Source organism: Hipposideros armiger, unplaced genomic scaffold (genome assembly GCF_001890085.2).
Source record: "Hipposideros armiger isolate ML-2016 unplaced genomic scaffold, ASM189008v1 scaffold_74, whole genome shotgun sequence".
In the NCBI taxonomy this organism is placed as follows: domain Eukaryota; kingdom Metazoa; phylum Chordata; class Mammalia; order Chiroptera; family Hipposideridae; genus Hipposideros; species Hipposideros armiger.
In genome coordinates this window covers 1,122,911-1,145,869 of record NW_017731424.1, presented here as the reverse complement: position 1 = coordinate 1,145,869, position 22,959 = coordinate 1,122,911, and the positions used below count along the sequence as shown (strand labels likewise).

The window sequence follows — 22,959 nt, the reverse complement described above, 5'->3', positions numbered from 1 at the left end:
AAAAGACACTAAGTCATTCAATAAATTGTGTGCCTACTGCACGCTGGCCACTGTGAAACGATAGCCATGATACATAAGGCAGTCCAAAAAACTTAGCATTTCCTTGCGAAAATAAGATATGAACAGAAATAAAAGCAATAAAGGGAGTATATAAAAGTTTCTTTTAATTGAGAAATAGAGGGGCAAAGGGAGACACTGCTGGAGAACGTAAGTTCTCATAATCCTCCTCCCAACTCTCTGATAGCTATTTTATCTACAATATATGGACAAGGGAATGGAGGCTCCCAGAACCTAAACTCCTTGCCTTAGGAGGCTAAGTGCCCATCACGAGCTATGTACCGAATTTCTGGCAGAGCTGAGGCATCAAGCAAGGCTCCTGACTCATCAGCCATTATGCATACATTTCCCACTAGATCAGACTAGCGCAGAAAAAGCACAGTATTAACATATCCCCATTTTCTTCTCTTAACAAAGACCCTTTCATCCCAACAGCAATGGGGTCCATCAGGCCTTGCCCTCAGTAGCAAGTAAGTCTGTGCCTTTGGTGAAGGAAGCTGTTTGTTTTTCTTAGTTGATGATGATCTCTGGGTTTGGCTTCTTCTGAGTTGGATAGTCTACCAGACTGCAATGCCCCAAGGGGTCCTTTTGACATTGAGTCCATACAGTTGCCTTGTGGTCTTAGACAAGAGTTTTCTTACCCATGATGAAACTGAGGCTCAGGGAAGGAAAATGACTTGACCAAGGTCATACAGACTGATGGTGGCAGACATGGGGTCGGATACAGGTCTTATGACTCCAACCCAGTGCCTCCTGCGATCTTCATTAATCCCTGTGTGTGTGTGTGTGTGTGTGTGTGTGTATTTCCAATCAATTAACAGCCTTCTCTTTTTTTCAAAAGGAAAAGAGTTGAGGAAAACTGTGTTTTCGGTCAATGAAGAACACTGATTCACTCCACCACCCTTTCTCGAAAGCCTGCATTGTGCCAGGCCCTGGGCACCCACGGTAAGGCCAAGACTGCTTCCAAAGACTGAAATCGGGTCTTTCTCCAGATTGGGCAGGCCCCGGGCCTTGATTGACACCTCTCAGGAGCGGGGCCCCGCTCCCCTCATATCCCCCCCCTGCTCCCCACTGCCCGCCGGTGTAGGCCCCAACGTTCCCCGAGCACGGGCTGTGCCAGGCCGGAGCAGCCAACGCGAACCGATCGGAGGAACACCCAGCCTTGGGCCTGGCGCTCGCGTCGCGCGCCCCCGGTCGCCACAGCAACCAGGGAGGCGCTGACCCCTAACCCCCGCGGCCCCGCCCGGCCCCGCCCCGTCGCGTTCCCGAGATCAACATGGAGAAGGGCAACCCGGAAGTGCCGCCGCCGCCACCGCCCGCCCGGTGCTAGGAGCCGCCGGCCGGGCGAGGCGGACCCGGGTGCCCATCGGCCTGCAGCCCGCGGCCCGCTGGCGCCGGAGCGCCCGCGTCCCCTGCCCCACGTCCCACGCCACCCCCAGGCGACCCGCCCCCGCCCCCGCCCGAGAGGAGGAGCCGAGGCGAGGGGGAGGAGAAGGAGGGAGAGGCTTGCTAGAGGGAGCGAGGCCGCGCGAGCCGCCGGCGGTTCGTATTACCGGGGTCGGGAGGAGGAGCCCCGGCCCGGCCCCGCGGGCCAGCGTGGGGCGGGCGGGAGGCGCGGAGGAGGCGAGGGCGGCCCGGCCGAGAGGAGGCGGGCGGGGGGCCGGGGACTGCGAGCTTGGGCGAGCGAGCTCTAGCCTGGAGGACGGGGGGGGCGCCCTCCCAACTCCGCAGCCCTCCGCCCGAGCCCCGGCGGCCAGGCCTCGCCTGCCCGCAGGCCGGGGAGCCGCCCGCCGCCGCCCAGGGCTCGTCCCCGGGGCCGGCGGAGCGTGAAGGTGCGGACTCGAGGCGGGGCGCGCCCAGGGGCCCGGTCGGCGCGGCCGGGGAATGGTGGGCCCCTGTGCTGCTCCTGAGGAAAGGGGACCTCCCCAGAGCAGCCGTGTCCCCGGGCTGCCCCATTGAGGCGCTCGGACATCAGCCCTAGGGACGTGGGGCAGCTGTCAGGTTGCCCGTCTCTGTCAAGTGCCCTTAGGATGCGGCGATGAGGCCTTAGGCTCTCCCTCCCGGAGGCGCACTGCACGGCCTGCGCTTGGGCGCTGGGTGCGGAGGAAACGGGCAGCATGATGCTGTCCGAGCAAGCCCAAAAGTGGTTTCCGACCCACGTGCAGGTCACAGTGCTTCAAGCCAAAGATCTGAAGCCAAAAGGCAAAAGTGGCACCAATGACACATACACTATAATTCAGCTGGGCAAGGAAAAGTACTCCACCTCGGTAGCCGAGAAAACCCTTGAGCCAGTCTGGAAGGAAGAGGCCTCCTTCGAGCTCCCTGGGCTGCTCATGCAGGGGAATCCAGAGAAATACATCCTTTTCCTCATAGTGATGCACAGGTCCCTGGTGGGTCTGGATAAGTTCTTAGGGCAGGTGGCAATCAATCTCAATGACATCTTTGAGGACAAACAAAGAAGGAAAACAGAGTAAGTTATGTAATTTATTTTGAATTTGGGGGAGTTGAACGATATCTTATTTATGGATTTTTGTGTTCTTGAAAGTTTTTTGTAAATCTGGGGCATTTGGTTTTTGGATTGAAATATGACCCAGTTTTAAGCACCATTATTTGCATGAATCTGAAGTAAAACTAGCCCTTGTGAAGACATATTTTTTTTAAATGGAGTCATTAATAATTCCTTACTCAGTGGTTTGAGGTAAATCATCTTATGTAATTGAATATTTTGCACTGGATTTTAAGTAAATTAACGTTATTTTACTATTTATAAGAAGACTGGATCAGTGTTGACCAACTAAAACGTGTGTAATTTCTTATGATCTTTAATTTAAACATTACAGTTTTCCAGGAGATGAAATAGCAGAAAAGGAAGTCTGCCAATATAATTGGGGTGCGTGTGTGTGTGTGTGTGTGTGTGTGTGTGTAAGTATAACTCTGAAGCTGTCAAAAAATAAATTGTCAAATTTAGAACTCAATATTTCCTTTCAGCATTATAAACACAGTTGGCCTTTATTTGAGCTCAACCATTTTTCAGGGTCAGTACATCTTGATGGAGCCTAAAGCTGTTCAAAGAAAAAAAGTTTTCAAAGTATGTACAAACATCCTCAACCTTGAACCCACTAACATTTTCCTTTGAATTTATAATATATCGGACCTGGTGCATTACTTCAGAATTAGTTTTGTAAAGCCATTGTGTTTAGACTACAATATGTTGTCATATTGAAACAGTGATTAAATTCTTGTGATGAAATGATTTAATGATGTCTTCAATGGAAACATGACCTTTTTAATATGACTTTCAAGTTTCATATTGATACATTCTAATTTAAAAAACTGTAATGTAAGTTAACACTAGGATATTATGTCTTAAATTGGAAAATAGTATATTTTCAGAGATAGGTATACTCACCCATTCCTTAAATTTATAATACGTTTCTAGTCGGAGAGAACGTTATTTTAATTGGTGGCATTAATAAGAGAAAAAAATATAGGTGGAATTTATAAGAGGAATTCAAATGTCCAAAATAGCTTTGGTGTTTCTTTCAGTCATAACTGAAATTTATTTACCCCTTTAGAAATTTTTTTATGATAACTTTCTGGACGTTTATGTTAATTTCTATATTTTAAAACAACCACCTCTTGTTCTTTTCCATTCATATCTGTCTTCCTGCAAGTTTCTCTTGGTTGGAGTTTTTATTTTTATTTTTAAAAAGTTTTGAATCAGGTCTTTACGCTAAGATTTAATATATGAAGGTTAGAAGGGTAGAGAGAGAAATATTGAGGATGGTAAATATCGAGACTAGTTAAGGAGATGAAAATAATTTGAGAAAATGGAGAGAAAAAAGTTTTAAAAAGTGTAAAGTTGAATATATATCAATGATTTTCATAAAACTGTTGATAACTACAAACTAGCTTTCAGTTTCCTCTGAGGAATTCATCAGAATTTAAAATGAAAAGGGATAATTATCAAATAATTTGTTTCAAATTACCAACTTTGGATGACACAATATAATATTCAAAGTGCTTTGAATGTAAACTTGTAAGTATATTGTAACTTCAAATTTCATACTGTATTTACAGTACTTTTCGTGTTAATGAATGATGTATTACAGGCCTTCTCTGAAATGTAAATTTTCCACGTAAAAGTAGGCCCACCTGTGAACCCAGAGATTCTGGGGATGAAGTAAGCTTTTCAAGTTTCTTCTTGCTTTACTCCTTATCTTTAGCAGCATCACAATTACATTACATTTAGCTATAAACAATAATATTGTAGCCTCCCTGTGGAAATTCTCTGTTGGCTACTATATAAAATTGCTTAGAACTTTTAGGGGAAAATGCTTTAAAATGTTATCAACAGGGCTTGTGAGGTTATTGCATGCAAAGTGATTTTCATATGTTATTAAACCCCTCACATTTTCTTTCTTTGTGGATAAATGGGGACCACATATTTGATGAGATATATTTATGGGTAATATTTCTGGTTTTTTAATATATTTAATAGTTTCCTTTTCCAGCACAGCTGTACATGTGGCACAGCAAGAGACAGATTTGAGCCACCGGTGTATTGCAAGAAAGATATTTAATATTCTGCACATGGCTGAACCTTGTCAGCAGATTCCCAAGTGCTCTTTAGAAAACTCAAGTGAGTGATGAAGGTTACCAGCTGATTTAGAAGTCCCATGAAACTGCTGGGTGTGACACTTTTTACTCTTGACACTGAAGACAAGTATTTACAGCTTGTCTTCCAGTTGTGTCATGATAGGAGATGTGTGACAGCTAAAGCTATTACTTATTTTTATACCTTAAAATTAAATGACTTTTTTTTTTTCTTTTAAGGAGAAGGGAAAAAGGGTCTGAGCCTGAACACTTTTGTGTGGGGCACGGAAAGAGAACTTCTGTGTCTCCCACTTGAATGGGTGTCTGGGTTTGTTCTGGCACGAGATTTAAGGAAATAATCTGTGTAATAATAGAATGGTAAAATGTTCATGCTGCTCTGTAATGTCTATTGGTTTTTTATAACAGAAGTGGGTGATGTTGATTTTTTTTTTTAATGCTTATGAAAAGTAATAACAATCAGAGTCCCTAGAGTTAGGTATGACTCAAACACATGCAGATTTTAGGACTTTTGTGCGCGTCTCTGCAGTGCACCTGCGTCCTGGCCTCTGGCACCCTTACTGCCATTCTTGTCCTGTTTCTGACCACACAGCACCAATTGCTTGGGAATAGTTCCCACATGTGTGGTGGTTTTAGAACGTGGACCTGTGCCCACTAAAAATTGAACAGAGGCCATATACAGTTTAAATCCAGCACTCAAGAGGTGAAAAAAATCAGCATTAATCCACTAAGTCCCAAATGCTATGTCTTCATTTTATCTTTTTGAAGCCTGGGAAAACAAGTCTTATCTGTGGGATGATTTTTGAAGGTCTCATTAAGACTTCCCTGTTATATCACTTTCAAAACAAAGCAGCGAAAGTTATTTGTCATGCCTGTATTTTAAATTAGTATATTTGTTAAAGTTCTTCACATTAAAAAAAATTTTTTTTTTTTGGTTGGGGGAGAATGGAAAATACTGTATTTACATTTACAGATTGTAATCAAAACCTAACTTGCTTCATTCTTTAAAGCTCACCTAAGTCTTTAGTGTTCCCTACCAAAAAAACAAACCAATGCAACACACACACACACACACACACACACACACACACACACACACACACACACACAATATATATATATTACAGCTTGGCTGTTTGAAGAATACAGTTCTAGAAATAATAATTCAATAAGCATTTATCTAGTGCAAGGCAACTTAACTTCATGGAGCTTATACTCTAGCGGTAGAAACCTGCGTTGCCTTCTTTGTCCTTCATGTCTCCTGATTAAATATAGTGGCATGTAATATATGACCAGCTTTGCAATTAATCTTATTGACGTACATGGTTCATCAGATACGAAAGAACTTCTGTTTTCATGTAGATGTTATTCATCAACTTTGGATATTTTCTTTATTGACTTGAATCTGATATTGGGAAGTTACTTATTCTTTGTGCCTCAGTTTCCACATCTATGAAATAAAGACGTTAAAGTAGATGATTTATTTGGTCTTATTTCTGAAATTCTATGAATTTTGATTACCCTCATCAGCTTTTATTTATTGGGTAATTTTTTTTTCTCAGATTTGCTTTGCTTTGTTCTACATATGGAAATCCTGCATGCTTGGGGTTTTTGCTTTGTTGTGTTTTTGGTACAGTTCTTAAAAAGTGTATTCACCTATATTCTGTAAAGCCTGGGATGTTACAGAGTATTTCTCAAGCATCAGAAGTATTTCTCATCCATAAAAAAAAAATGGTTCTGTTTTCTAAAACTAAGTCAATAACTGGGTATATATCCTTATTTCATTTCCAGGCTTTTCAAGCACTCAGTTTTGGGTTGTTCAGGGTTCTCTATTCCGCAAAGTTTATTGCTGTCATCTCTCGTCCAGGTGCTTTCAGATCTCACCAGATCTCACCAGATCTCACCGTTTGCCTCAGATAAGGGGTTATCTCGGTTTAGGGCCTCAGGTTAATGCTATTGTAAAATATTCTTTTTTAAAAAATTGCTTGTTTTGATGCAGCTAGATCTTAATTGATTGAATTGCTCCGTATTGATTAAGAATGTATTTCTCTTGGGTGTTACTTGCTCAGGTGTAGCTGGTATATATGTTACGTGCCAGTTTTCTCTCCTGCCCAGAAAGACCTGTGAACCAATCCTCCACGTGATGTATAGTAAATGTATCTTCTTGTGGGCACATCCTGTTGGTAACAATGAGAGAAGGAACTTCTGCAAAAATTAGATCAGAGTTCCTTTGTAGCCAGGAAAATTTGTTACACTTGATAGAGCTATATTTAGGTAATAATCTGTCTGCAGCAATGGATATTATGCTTCATGGTTAAGTAATGTGAACACATTGTAGAAACTCGCTTCTAGGCTTGATTTTGCAGTTTTTTGGCTGTTTGCCCTATAGAATGACCACTTGTGACACTGACAACTGGAGATTTTCTCATGGATAAAAATCCTATAAATGAAAGCAAAATAAACTTTGCTTTTTATACATCATTTAACAGTGGGCAATGTCATACAATGAAGTGACTATAAAAGCATAAGATTTGGCTCCAGTTAAAATAATTTTTATTCAGTATTCTCACAGTAGCAATAGTAAATGAAGCAAGTAGATTCTAACAGAAAACATTTAAGCTTTTTTCTTCAGAAACTGCAAGATTTGTTACTCTTTGTTACTTTTTGCATTTTGTTCATTTTGTATTTTTTATATAGGAAAAGGCTTTGACCCATTTTACTTTAATCTAAATTATGTCATGTGCAATTTTCATGATTAGCAAACTATATATAGTGACCTCCAACATTAACAAAATTCTTTTAATAGAGTTACAGTTGGGATAGGGGCTAAATATTTATTTTATAAAAAATGTGATTATCATTAAGGAATATGCTCAAAAATAGTTTGTATTGATCGATGGATTCTTTCAGAGTCTGTACCTCCTTGTTGTTTAACTTTAAAAAATGTTTTTAGGCCATTTGTAACACTTCTCCCAGAAGGAAACATACTAACTCTCATTGGTAAGAATTTTTGATGATGAATGATTTGCAAATCATAAAGAAAAGGTTATCTGAAAAACCTTTTCAAACTTACTGAAGACCTGTGTTTTCAGTATATGTGACAGTGATAAGTTTTAAAAAATTAAACGATGAGTAAATCCAGAAGTCCTCTGGCCGACAGCTTCTCATTCACTGCTCAGCATTGCCTTGATGGCCAGTAGCGTTACCTCAAAAGTTATTTGTATATAACAAAGCTTGATATCCTCTCTTCAATACATGTTACAACTCAGTTTTTCCTTCTCTTTAAGGTGGTTTAGATTAGAATCTAAACAAGGAAAAAGAGCCAAAAACAGGGGTGAGATAAAGGTCAATATTCAATTCATGAGGAACAATATGACAGCAAGTATGTTTGACTTATCCATGAAGGACAAAACAAGATCTCCTTTTGCAAAATTAAAAGATAAGATGAAAGGTAGAAAAAATGATGGGACATTTTCTGATACATCTTCTGCAATCATTCCAAGTTCTCACTTGCCTGATGCCAATTCTGAATTTTCAAGTGGTGAAATGCAGATGAAATCTAAACCAAAAAAGCCTTTCCTTTTGGGTCCTCAGCGACTCTCTTCAGCACATTCAATGTCTGATTTAACTGGGGCCCACATATCTTCTGAGAAACTGAAGTCTGGCACCATTGGTCAAACGCATCTTCACGGGCGCCAGATAGATTCCTTTGGAGCAGTTCCGGAAAGCGGTAAGTGACACATTCTTTCTAATTGCGTCCTCACTGGCCTGAAATACCCTTTTATTTTTAAAGTTTAAGTTCTAAGATTAGAAAATAAAGATTAGTTTCTTGGTAGTATTTTCTAAATTTAGTGATCCAGTCTTTTACTGAGTACCTGCTGTACTCAAAATTGATAAGTTTATTAAAGGCAGAGTCTATCTGAATTCAGTATTGCATTTTTGTTATGATGATAATAAAAATAAGTCCCAGCCACTTTTCCTGGCCTGGCTTCTTTTTTTTACTGCTGTTTTTCCTGTCTTGAAAGCCTGCAGCACAAATGAATATTCCATTTAATCAGAAAGTTCTTAGGAAAAAACCTTTTATGTTCAGAAGTAAGAAAGTAAATTTAATGCTAATGATGAAAAAAAAAGTCTGAGAATTTATAGCACTACCATGCTGAGCGGAACCTCTGGTTTTGACATTCTAGTTTGTTGTTGTGATTGTTTCTTTCTGAGGGGAGTAAATTACTGATTGTCTTGTGATATCCTAATTGCTGTTAGCCCACATACTTCAGGCTGCTATACCTTAGCATTTTAGGACTGTTTTCTTTGATTATTTTAAAGGTTAATATCTTTAAATAGCTAATTGTTCTCATTCTAAAAGCAGCAGTATGCACACAGAATGTGTCAAATTGTGTGATGTAATATGTCACTGTTATGTACTAACTACAAAATTGTTTGCAGCAAGTCTCAAATCGCCACACAGAAGAACATTAAGCTTTGATACTTCGAAAATGAACCAACCTGACAGCAGCGTGGATGAAGGTGAATCATCTCTCGGAAGACAAAATGACCCATTTACCAATGTGACTGCATCATTACCCCAAAAATTTGCGACACTGCCAAGGAAGAAAAATCCATTTGAAGAAAGCAGTGAATCATGGGACAGCAGCGTGAATTTATTTTCAAAATCAGTTGAAGCAAGAAAAGAAAATAAAAGAGAGAAAAGGGAGAAAGTTAGCCTGTTTGAAAGAGTGACTGGGAAAAAAGATAGCAGAAGATCTGATAAACTTAACAATGGGGCATCATCCGATAGCCCTTGTGACTTGAAATCACCTAATGCGTTTAGTGAAAATCGTCAGGACTATTTTGATTATGAGTCAACTAATCCGTTTACAACAAAATTCAGGGCTGCAAATATAATGCCACCTTCAAGGTAAGCTTAACATGGGGGAAGCTTGCTCTGGAAAATATTGTACTTAAAAGTATCAGATATTCCTTTTAAATACTTGAGTATTCTAAATTCCTTTTATTTCACTTGGAAAAAAAATCTATTTTTATAATGAATTATAGTGCCAGACAACGTTGCATACGTCTTTGGATTTGAACTTTTTATCTTAGAAGGATGAAAGATTCTTAATCCCTAGCCTAGTCTGTTTCTACTTGTGTGAGCCAGAACTTACCGAAATTATGGAGAGAACGGCATAGCTTTTGATGAGATGTGGTGAGAGTGAATCACCAGCGGTATTAATTCAAGCCAGAAAAGCCAGAAATTTAGATTATATGTTGTGTTTCTATGTATTATTTTCCAAGAATTAGTCCATGGGTTATCTGGAGAGGGTTAGTGAACCAGTCGCAGCCCATGGGCTGTTTTTTAAGAAATACTGACTTAAAAAAAAAAAAAAGAAATACTGACTTAAGTATTAATGGTTAACTCTCCTTATCAAATGGCTGTTTAGAAGTAGTTTTATTTGTGAATGTTTATTGGAATTCATTGACCCTTGTGGGTACTGTAAACATATCAGAGAATATTTGTATGGTGATTTATAGTCATAGAAATAATCACTATCATCATAAAGATAAGGTTTTCAAAATCTGAGTTCTCAGTTACATATGCAGTGGTACTTTTCGTATTCCTTAAGACAAGTTGGAACTGTATGCATTTAAGATTATGGATTTTGCAGAAGTGAACGATGGAATAACCAATTAAGGAAACCTCACTCAAAGAGCAGGATGAATTTATTGAGATCTTAAACAGTTACCATAGAAGAGTGAGGTCGAATGTTTGCCATGTAACACAGTTTTTCCTCGAGACAGTAATGTATAGTGTAAAGACCTGAGTGGGACCCTTGGCGTAGCAGCTCTGTTCTATATGAAACTCAACATCTCCGTCTTTGAAACAAGGAAGATAATGCCTACTTGGTAGGATTCAGTGACGATAGATGATAAAGTATATAATACAAAGCCAGACCCCAAATAGGGAACCCATAAATGGTGGCTGCTATTATGTTTTATATACTGTCTTGTCATATTTTATTAAAAAAACTGCTTTTTTTTTGGTCCCACTATACACAGAAAATATAGTATTAACAATCACCCTTTTAGGCTGTGCTCTCTCATCTCTCCTCTAATTTTCTAATGACACATTAAAATATGCATTGTCACCCCAATAAATTTTAATTAAAAAAATATGCATTTAAACCTTTTAAAGGGAAGTGTGTATTTCTTTTGTTTTCTTTTAGCAATCAATGGTTATTTGCTGTGGCTTTAGAAAGTATTGGTCAGTTTTCTTTATAGATTATTCCCCAAAGAAATACATTTTATCATATGGCATTAATATTGTATTAAAGAACCCATAGTTTTGATACACTGTTCTCAAATATTTTATTTTGGTATTTTATAGAGTGTACTTCACAGACTGCATTAAGTCCTATATGAAGGGGTAAATAGAAATACATTTGCTTTTTTTCTCCTTTACTGAACTTTGGTTGAAGAAGATTGTTGTAAACAACTCTCTGAGATAACTTAGAGATTGGCTAATTTATATAATTTTAGAGTCAAAGAAAAAGCAAAAAACATAGGAGATGGTAGGAAAATAATGTTTTTAAATTATGGCAACATATGGAAAAATAGGTGTCCTCAAACCTTTAATTTCCCTATACTTGGGGTATTTCTTGCCACAGATTTTAAAAGTGAATGTGGCATTTTACAAGATTTAGGGCTCGTTTGGGTAACTTCAATAGTAATGGTTTTCTATCACAATTAGAGCTATTTCATGACATGTATAAAATGATTGCAAGTATATAAAAAAAAGTAGGTTTTTAATTTCTAAGGCTTTTTGTTCACATTCTTTCATCTTCGCATTCTGTGAGATGCCAGATATGAGGACAGAAACATTGGTCAATTCCTGGGAAGTTCCTCTTCCTTTTTGTGTCACAAACCATCTTTGTGGTAAATTTAAAACATTTGCAAAAAAGGGGTAGCTCTAATGATAGTATATTCCAAAAGGCTCGAGTATAAATAGATCTGGGAAGAGAGTGCAGTTCAGATTTCTGAAAAGCAGCTTTATCTTGGGTGGAATTTGGGAGGACAGAGTGGAGGTGGCTTTGGCTGTCCATAACACATTCTCCTGCTTTCCTCCCAGTGTCACACTTCAGTCAGATGAGACATTTTAGATTTCTCACGTTAACATCTAAACCAAATGCACTTTTGAAGCTGCAGACTCCCATCACTGGGACACATGCTGTGAAGTATTTTTTCCGGTAGTGCTAAGTAGGTCTCTTTATAGAGTTTCCCGGATTCTCATGCCCCAAGGAGGATGCTGAACAAAGTTAAGGGTAAGATACATGGCTGTGCAACTGGATTGTGTTCTCGTGAGTGAACTGGCTCACCTGTGCGTGCAGGTGTGTGGTAACCATACTCTTACCCTCTTTTTTTTTTTTTTTTTTTAAGATTTTTATTGGGGAATTGGGGGGATGGGAACAGTGCTGGGGAACTGGGGGAAGGGGAACAGACAAGTTGCTGTCATTTTTGTTCTTCAATCTAGTTGTGGAGGATGTTGCTTCACTGGCCCAAGTTGGCACCGTCATTGCGCTCTTCCCTGGTGAGGCAGATCAGGCGCCGGCTTCTGGACGGCCGCTCACTGCGGCTGCTGGCCACTCACGCTGGCTGCTGGCTACACACGGTAGCCCATGGCAACCCACTGCCACAGGGGCTGCAGCCTACGCCGTCGCCGGCGACTCACGGCAGCCCAGCTCCAGGTTGAGCTGTTGTTCAGCATCTTAGCTGTGGAGGGCAGTGTCACTGGCCCTCATATGTGGGATCCGAACCGGGGCCCTCTGGCATCCCAAGCGAGTTCTTAACCATCGCGCCACTCGGCCGGCCCCATATACTCTTACCCTCTAAGTGAATCGTGTATGATTTGCTTTATGCCAAAAATGTTTAAAGTACCGAGGAAAACTTCCTTAGTAGTTCTAGTTTTTATTTCTTAGTGTCAGTAAAATCCACCTGAAGAGATCACCCTGTGAATCACAAAGCGACTGCATTTTGCTTCTGTTCTTGGAATGGATCCCATAGTCTTGCATAGAACTGATAGGGGAAATGAGTTAGGCTTTCTGTCAGGTTACTTCAACCAAGAACAGGGCTTTTGGAAATGCTTTTTCCTGCAGTTGCTCTTAGTCAGGCTCTTCCATCTCCCAGTATCAGCAGTGTATAGTTTCCCAAAAACAAATACACCGAGATGTTTGTTATATCATTTTCAATCATTTGTTCACAACCACTTCTTCTTTACCGATGGAAAGTGGAAACTGGAGGGTGTGTTCACCAAACCAGATTTGCCTTTTTTTGTTTGTTAAACAGACACAGCTAGACGTTCGTTGGGGACCAGGTGACTGAGTTCTGGCTTATTCAGGAGTTAGTGGAAGAGACGTGTACCACTTCCAGGTCTGCTTCATTTTGCCTCTCTTCCTCCATACCCGAGACCGGGGGCTGCAAATAAGATTTGGGGGCCAAACCTGGCTTGCTGCCGTTTTTGTAAATAATGTTTATTGGAGCACAGCCCTCCCATTTGCGCATGGCTACTTCTGTGCGAGTTGAGTAGTAGACTGTGTGGCCTGCTAAGCCAAAAATATTGTTTGGCCTTTTACAAAAATAGTTTGCTGAACCCTGCACTAGCTGAATGGAAATCTTTGAGAGGGCAAAACCTATAAGATAGGACCAACCTTGGTCTCTGAATGCATGTAGAAGGCCACCTAACCTTGTCCGAATGACATTCTCAGAGTATTAAGTTACTGCAATTTTTGCATTTATTTGTTACAGCACTTAGCATTATTGTTTTGTACTTAGGGCACATTGTTCTGTTTAAGAAAGCCTAGCTCAAGAGAGTCGAAGAACACTGATTTGTAACACCGACTCCAAACTCTTCTTTCTGTTTTTCAAGGCTTTTTGCGTTTTAGGCTTTTCTTAACTGTACAACTTTAATTTTACTATTCCTCACCTCTCCGTTCTAAGTGAATTTTCTTACTGCACCTCTCTACCCCAAGGCCCTCGCTAGCCCTGCCATCTCCATCCCTTGGCTCAGTGGTGGAATGCACTCTTAACTTGCCTGATGTCCTGAGCCTCTCTACCCGCCATACTAAAAGCTTTGTAATTCTTTCCCGATTAGTAACATGGTGGCCCCTTTTTTGGATTTCTGCTGATACAGAGCAACCCAATTGCCTTACGATGTTTACTGTATCTAGGTCTTAGTCCTCCTTACTGAGCTGTGTAAGCGTCATAATGGTTGTGCTGAATCTCCTTTCGTGGGTGCCCCACAGCACCTGGATCCGTGCACGGCTTCAGTACTGAGCATTGGGCTCCTGGGGATTTTCCTAGACCACGGCTTGTTGGATCCTACCACAGACTGAATTAGAATCTTTAGTGAATGGGCCTGAAATAAAAATCAGCTTTTTAAAACCTGCCCATTGATTCTTAGACAGGTTTAAAAATTGCTGATCCAAATGAAAGCATTTACTTCATAAGCGTTCAGTAAGACCTTACTGATGAAGAGGAGTAAGGAGTTGTGTGTGTTAACTCATAGTTGAATAGACAACTTAGTCATGTTAGCTTTGCTTACAGGGCCCTAACTAAGGCAGGGGAGACGGTAAGAAGATCAGCAGGACTGAAACGGGCATGGAGAGGAGTATGAGATTTGGAGACCAAACAGAAATGTCGCTAAGTATTTGTGGCATTTGTGGATGAATTGTTTCTCAGAATTCAGGTAGCATCTAGGTATCATTATTTTCTGCCTCACTGGAGTTGTGAGTACCATATAGCAAACTCTTAGTTGTTCTATGACAACTTAATAGTAGGTTTTATAATATTCTTAGTATTATTGATTTTATTAGAGCATATATGCATTTATTTTCATTTGCAATATTTGCTTTGGAAAAACCCGTCTCCTTCTTAGTTGATGAAATTAGACCAAACAGTTCTTTTTTTAGGGCAGTACAGAAATAGCGTCTAAAGACCAAGACCTCCTATTTATTTATCACTAGTATTTTCTCATTTTGCACGATAGTAAGCCTTTTTCCTTTGAAATCAGGTTGACCTATTTCCCTCTTGCCCTTCCTTCCTCCCCCTTTCTTTCCTTCTCTAGTTAATTCCTGTCTGTGGTTGTATCATAACTTGCTTAGAAGCTACAAAAATTGGTTGCCTACAATGTATCTTTAAATGTGTTTCTAATTTTCACAAATCAAAAAATCACTGTAGGCTTAGAAGCATGTAACCATTATTGTGAAGTTGTATAACATGTCTATAAAAACATGATAGACTGTGTACTGTAGGCTTACATTTTAATTTTTCATAGTAAACAAATGATCCTAAAGAAAAGATCCTATTCTTAGTTTTAAAACCTTCATTTTTATAACACTCCTTATGGACATTTTTTTTAATATAAGTTTAAAGCTCTGTCCTTGGCATAATAAAGCTTAACATGCATAAGGTTATTTTAATAGTATTTATTTTTTGTTCATATTTGTCCAGTATTAAAGATAATTTGCCTGGTATTCATGGCAGGCTGTAAATCTTTTACACGGCTGAAAATTTGTAGCCTCATTTATGAGGTAGAAAACAAAACTTTTGAGACAATTTTTAGATCCATTAATCCATTAGTGCCCAGGGATTTACAGAATGTATCCAATAAAACGACTGGGAACATGAAATATGCAATGTGATTAGTTCCCTTAACACCAACTAGAACTTTATGTTTAATTCCCCAGATACTGCTTGAAACTTTTTTACTCTTTGTCATCCTAATACTCATTATAATAGCTCTCATTAATTGGTACATCTCCCAATGGGTTAATTTGCAGATACCAACCATACCATCCTTTTACTAAGTCACAAATGCAAATTGATATTTGTAGACTTCAAAATTGAAAACAAAAAAATCTCTAACAAAAAAAGACAAACTTTGCCAAGTTATTATTATTATTTTGAGCTCAGAGATTGAGCTAACAGAGAGATTCTATGGGAGAAGGAAAACAAGCCAAAAAAAATCAACAAAAACTACTGTCGGCTAATAAACTGATGTGAAAATTTCTCAATTTACAGCACTTGACAGGTGCTAAAAGAAAAGCATCTTTAATTTTAATGTGTTGTTAGGACCTCTTTAGAGAGACTGTACAAGTTATTAACAAGGTCCTCTGAGACAGGAGACGGGTAATTAACAAGACCTAAGGAGATATAGTTTAGGTAATTAACGAGCTCTTAGGCACTGGACACAGGATAACACATAGCGAGTCCAATACTTAAAGAGAACAGGTCGCTATGATATGATCAAATACAAGATATCGCGATACGTCCTCTTGAGGTTTCTGACAGGAAAGTATTAAAATTCTATTCCAGTGACCCCAGCGCACTAATTTTTGTAAATCAACGTAAATTTTTTGGTTTAACTTTTAAGGTAGAATTTGAGAGGGTTATTGTTTTGTAAAACCAACAAGATGGGACACTTATTACATGTAGATTAATAATCTTTTTAAATTGTCACTAATGAACGTGTGTATTTTGAGAAAAGTACATCGGAAAGACATAAATTTGATGATTCTAAATTGCTTTGGAAATTTATTATTCTGTTTATTTTTTCGTCTCGAGCCTGTTGGCTAAAATTGCCTGTTCCAAGTTGATGTTGTTTTCCTTATCCACTCTAAAGCTGTGAGGACCTCGGCCAGTGAGGAGCCTGCACTTCACCAGTTTGGGTTTGACATAACACGCACAGGTCCCTCCAGGGATGCTCCGAGGGTGCTTTCAGGTCTGCCACCTGAGATGCCCAGTTTCAGGAATTTGGTCTAGTTATTTCCTGTGTAAATGGGAAATTGTTGGAGGTATGAATCGAGTTTGGCTTCAGAAAACGACAGTCAGCAAACCTTCCTGATAAACATGTTATACTCTAAGGTTGGGAAGGAAGCTTCTGCTCGTCTCCTCATGCACCCCCGTGCCGCCTCGGTGTGGCTGCTCCCGTCCATCAAAGTGATTCTTCTCCCCAGATTTCAGATCTGATGATCAGATGATATTTCCATTTTCATTATTTTTGGAATAGTTACTGTATACATGGAAATCACAGGTTATGAAGATATAAACCCTGCTCTTAGAGCTTATAGAAACAGGCATGTAATTGTTCAGTCTGAATTCCACGCTGAGGACTGGACATTGTATAGGGATTGGGGACCATGAAAGATTTTTAAATTGGATTGTAATATGATCAAAGTGAAATCTTACACAGATAGCCCTGTAGCATGGGGGATCTGCTGGGGACAGGAGGAGTGGAGGGGCAAGGGGATGGACTCTTGGGGCAGGAAAGCTAGTTAGGGAGTTCGGGGTTGCTGAGGTGAGAGCTGATGGAGATCAGTTGGCAGTGAGGATGGAAAAGGAGAGAATATCATTAAGATATATTTCTGGGCTAAAATAAACGGAAGTTAACCATTCTACTTTTGTGTGTGTGTGAGGAGGAGAGGAGGTGGGGGAGTGGGGGAGTGGTCAAGGAGAAGAAACAACGAGGATTACTCCAGTGATGTGTCTTCAATCCGTATCCTAAATTTGATGAAACAGCATTGTGAAAACTGTCAGGCCTGTAACCTTTGAATCCAACGTGACAGTTTGGTCTTAATGGAAAGGTTTGAGTTTTGTGTTTTTAATGAGATGCTAACTTATTTTAGAGTTTTGTTTCAGAGAATAGGAATTATGTGTTTTTAGTTGGTCCAGACAAGCAAGTTCATATCAGTACAGTTACGGTCCTTGAGAGTTTGGTTTTGAACACTGAGGCATACCTGGGCTTTTTTGAACACAAACATGCAAATTTCTGTAACTGTTTATGGATTTAGTGTATTTAAAAGGTGTTCCCCCGAGCAGTGTCATTAGTACACGTATTTCTTTCCAGTGGATTTGGCTTCACCAAACCTTGGCCCTGCTGGATGCCTTGTGTTAGCTTTTCACTAGGAGAATAACTTCTGTTTCTTTTATACTTGGCCCTTACTTCTCTATACACCGTTTTTCCAGCTCTCCTGCTTCTAGGTTTAGAGCATTTCCTCTTTGGCCACTATGATCACATCACTTTTTTTTCCCAACAATAAAGCTTTAACTTTCGAAAAACAGGTGCCATTTCTACATATTGAATATATGGGGGTAGTGTTACCTGTGGCCAGCGTGTTTCAAATAGCTGCTGGTGACAGAAAATAAAGCAGTTAATTTGATTAGGAAATGAGTTTCCTTATATGCATTTATTTACTGTCTAAGAATGTTACGATCCAGACATTTGACATTTCTTTTCTTGAACTTACATTTTAAGGATAAATTACTGCTCTTTGATTTGACGTGTTAAATATAGTATTATGTTATTATATAATTGTAAATGTATAGATACTAACATGATAGTACATAAATATATATTAAATGTATTATACATCAAACAAAAAATGTTTTTATGTATTTTATATATATTTTAAGCTTAGAAACTCTTTCTGACAAAAGTGCCAGTACCACTTAAATAGCAATTATGTGAATCAGTTTGGCCTAAGAGTAAAATTTAAATAAAATTGTCAGTGTTTTAAAGTTGTTTTTGTTTTTGTTTTAAGATTTTATTGAGGAATTGGGGAAGGGGCACAGACAGGTTGTTGTCCTTCAATCTTAGCTGTGGAGGGCGCAGCTAGCTCAGCTCCAAGTCCAGTTCCCATCCGGCCTCCTGGAGGCAGCTTGCGGCCGCTCAGCTCAGGGTGCTGTGTTCAATCTTAGTTGCAGGTGGGCATAGCCACCATCCCATGCAGGGGTTAAAGCGGTAGTCTTGTTGTTAGGAGCACGTGCTCTCACCAGCCGAGACATCCGGCCACCTGTTGGCAGTTCAGTGGCAACTCAGCGCGGGTGCAGATCACTGGCCCATGTGGGAATTGAACCGGCGACCCTGTTGCTCAGAGCTCGCGCTCTTAACCAGCTGAGCTACTCAGCCGGCCCTAAAGTTGTTTTAACAGAGATGTGTGTAAAGCCCTACTGGGGCTGGGGTGGGTGGGTTGAAGATAAGATTCATAGAGGGCTGGTAGCCAGGGAGTGGAATATGTGAACAGTGACCCAGAGTCCAGGCAGAAAGAACTGTGTGGAGCATGGCCCTTGCTGTGGAAAGGCAGAGGAACAGTTTGCTAGAAATTGGGAAACACTTCTTTAAGAAAGAGGCCTTTGGGCTTGTTCTTGACCATTGAACACGATTTTCTAAGTTGGGGAATGAACAGAGAGACACTTGTTTTAGTAAATAGCAAGAAATCTTATTTTTAAAAAAATTGTGAGATGCGTTTTGACGGAAGATTTTATAAATAGTGATGATACACTCTTATATCATTAGCTGCTTACTAACGACTTAGTAATTTTACCATTTCTGTTCTAGTTGGAGGCATGGAGCTGTATTATATACTCTGTGTCTGCCATTCCCCACCTGGTAGGTTCCCAGGAAGTGTGTGTGTTACGTTTAGTAAGCGCCCTGCACCGGCCCTGCTTTCAGGGTGGCGACCTCTTCGTTATGGAGCCTGGTGTGGGGATGGGGTGTTCAGGTTAATCACATATTTTGTTCACTTGAGGTGTACAGTATATTTGTTTCATACAGGTTTTCTTCATTTTCAAGGACATTAAGTGCCCAAAATAAGTTAAAAATGGAAATCAGACTGAACATAATCTAATATTTGATTCAGAGGATATACTTCTTCCACCCAAGGATTTTACAGTGTAACGTGAAAATAGAAATATAGTAATAGAGGACTATCCCGAAGGGAGTATAGGATACGTATTAAGAGTTCAGGGTTAGGACTCAGGTCTGGATTTGTATGACCTTACTTAACCTTTCGAAGTCTCTCTTTTTCTTCAACTGTTAAACGGGGTAACAGCCTTGGTGTTGTGGAAGAGCGGAAGTGATGTGCTGAGGGTCGTGCCTGCCACTCGGAGACCCTGGAGACGGTGGTTCCCTGTGTGACCTTATTACGCAGCATCTGAAGAACCGCTTTAAACAAGTTAGATGAAATTGTTTCTAAGTAATTATGTGTCCTCAACTTGCAAAATACTAAGTAAAAGTGAAATTTAGGAGCTCATGGTTTTTACTGACCAATAAAGGACGTACATTTGGCAGGAAACAATAAACTTCATAGATTTTCTGGTTTCAGGATATCTTGATGAAATAAGTTAAACCACATTGAAATTAAGTAAAATATTCCCTGTATTAAGTAGAAAGTGTATTTATTACTATACAAAGCAAGGGTATGAGCAGTACTGCTATAAAATCCTGGGCTCAGAAATCCTTGCGTAGCACTGGGTACGGACAGCGCAGGTGGCTTTCTAAGCTTTGGCTTTCCCTTAAAGCATGACGAAAGAGCTAAACTCACACGGCTGAGCTCAGACTGTTAAAGAGGGCACCATAGCGTCCTCCCCAGAACTTGCCTTTGTCCCAGGCACAGAGCCAGCTTGGGTCTTCTTGTCCTTTTGTGCCTAGTCCAGAGGGACCGAAGGCCACTTTGCCTCTGCCCAGGTTGTCCTCATTCTCTTCTCAGGGGAACAGGCTGATCCAGGGTACTGGGTTGGCCTTGGTCCCACAGACAGACAGAGCCTATGCTGGGTCTGGCCCTGCCGAGGGGCCTGGTTGGTGCCTTGTTCTCATCACTTCTTTCCAGTTTCTAAAAGAAAACTTAGTTCCACCCCCACCCCAAATAGACGCTAGTGGCTATATGGCAGCCATGACCAGGGTCTTCTCAGAGCAACGGGATAAGCACAACATGCCTTCCCAGAGTGACAGTTTTCCCAAAGATTTGGGGAGAAAAGAATCTTTTTATATCAAGAGAAATATGATTATGGTATGGAGTGAAATGCAAAAATATCTACCTGAATTTTTAGTTAAATTTGAGATGTCAGGGAAACTTGATGCTTGTTGCTAAATGTAATCTCATGTATTGGGGTGCTAAAGAGAAAAATGTTTGAAAAGCTTGGTTTTAAAGAAATGGAGAACTGTTAGCATCCATAAGGCTTATTTTGGACAATTTGTGAAGTGTTCAATTGACTAATATTTAAAATAATTATTTGTTTTCTTCACCAGGAGAAAATAGTAACTTAAACTTGATTGAGTATGATATTCTTGATGAATCACGCCTTCATTTCATCAGTATCTTTAAGTCCTTCAGTTTTCGGACTTCTTCAACAGTGTATTTATTACCGTTCATAATGGAGAAGCAGCTAGGTCTGAATTTGCGGTCCATGGTCTTTGGGGTCTCTGACCACGGTTTTTAATTGTCTTGCCTGTGAGATCCATAACAGATATCCTGTGAGAATATTAATAAGTCAATTACTGTTAATCCCCATAGACATTTATGTATTAGGTTCTGTTTTGCCATTTATGTATTTAGCGTACTTGCCCAGCCCCAGGAGAGAGAATGTAGTACTTTAATCTATAGTAGCATTAATTTGATTTGGTACTGACTTTTTTTTTTTCTAAAAAGAAAAAAACAGTATTGAGTTGCACCTTGCCTCTTAAGCCCTGTTTGCATGTGTGATAAGCATAATTGAAATACGCTAAAGGCTGTGTGTACTAGTGGCATCTCTCTTTGGACACTTCACTTCTTAGGGCTTTTATAACTTCTTTACACTCCACTGAACCACTCTGGAATAAATGTTTTCAGTATTTATCAGAAAAATCTCAAAATAATCTGTACTGTGGTCAGATACCTATACTGGTAGACCTGCTTGATAAAATGGGTAAACTGGCTAGTTGAATTGATTTTATTAGAAGTCAACAATTTGAAACTTAATTCAATTCATATTTGGCAGTTGTAAGTTTCAGAATATGTCTTCCTATTTTAAAAAGAATGGAAAAAATTCTGTTAATATACTGTCAGGTCTAGGTATAAGTACTCTTTGTTATTCAGAAAAAAGATTTCCTCTGCTCTTTGGGGACTTTATATCTTGTTGTTGAAACTTGTATTGACCTACCATTGACTTACTCAGTCAACTATTAGCTTAGTTTTTACAAATTTTTATTAAGCACTGGCTATTAATTTAGTCAACATATATTTGTTAAGTATCCACCATGCTCTAAGTACTGTCAGATGCTAGGACTGAAAGATGAATGAGATATCATTCCTTCCTTCAAGCAGTTTATAGTAGAAAGGCCTGGGGAATCCAGGGGTTAAGACAGACACACAAAAGGCAAACTTAAAATAGTTCTAGGTTCACAGCAAAAGTGAACAGAAAGTACAAATATTTCCCATATGCCTCCTACCCCTCATGTGCATAGCCTCCCCCATTATCAACATCCCACCAGAGTGAGACATTTGCTACAGTTGCTGAACTCACACATTACCCAAAGTCCATAGTTTACATTAAGGTCATGTATATTCTATGGGTTTTGACAAACGTATAATGACATGTGTCCACCTTTATAATATCATACAAAGTATTTTCACTGCCCTAAACATCCTCTGTGCCTTACCTATTGGATCACTCTCCCCACCCCCAACCCCTGGAAACTACAGATCTTTTTACTGTCTCCATAGTTTTTGCCTTTTCCAGAATGTCATAGAGTTGGTACTATGTAGTCTGTAGCCTTTTCAGATGATTTTTTTCGCTTAGTAATATACATTTAAGGTTCCTCCATGTCTTTTCATGGCTTGATAGCTCATTTCTTTTTTAGCGCTAATATCCCATTGTCTGCATGTGCCACAGTTTATTCGCCACTGAAGGACATCTTGGTTGCTTCCAAGTTTTGGCAGTTACGAATCAAGCTTCTATAAACATTGGTGTGCAGGTTTTTGTGTGAACGTTATTTTCAACTCCTCTGGGTAAATACCATGGAACACAATTGCTGGATCATATGGTTAGAGTATGCCTAGTTTTGTAAGAAACTACTGAACTGTCTTCCAAAGTGGCTGTGCTATTTTGCATTCCCACCAGAAGACGAATGGGTGTTCCCATTGCTCCGCGTTCTTGTCAGCACTTGGTGTTGTCAGTGTTCTGGACCGTGGCCATTCTGATAGGTGTGTGGTGCTGTCACATTGTTGTTTTTATTTGCATCCCCCTGACGACATTGATGTGCAGCATCTTTTGATATGCTTATTGCCATCTGTATATTCTCTTTGATGAGGTGTCTGTTGTGATTTTTGGCCCATATTTTAATTGGGTTGTTTGTTTTCTTATTGTTGAGTTTTAAGAGTTCTTTGTGTATTTTGGATAACAGTCCTTTATCAGATGTGTCTTTTGCATATATTTTCTCCCATCCTCCAGCTTATCTTCTCATTCTTTTAACATTGTCTTCTA

General features: G+C 39.7%; 1 protein-coding gene across 1 annotated transcript in view; it reads left to right on the top strand.

Annotated features, from left to right (window-relative positions):
- Nucleotides 1–1,738: 1,738 nt before the first annotated feature.
- RAB11FIP2 (RAB11 family interacting protein 2) overlaps nt 1,739–22,959 on the top strand; it is a 36,246-nt gene continuing 15,025 nt past the window's right edge. Inside the window, exons 1-3 of the mRNA XM_019642966.1 lie at nt 1,739–2,527; nt 7,959–8,401; nt 9,115–9,586. Coding sequence (XP_019498511.1) covers nt 2,175–2,527; nt 7,959–8,401; nt 9,115–9,586 — 1,268 coding nt within the window. The 5' untranslated portion in view covers nt 1,739–2,174. The remainder of the gene's footprint in view (nt 2,528–7,958; nt 8,402–9,114; nt 9,587–22,959) is intronic.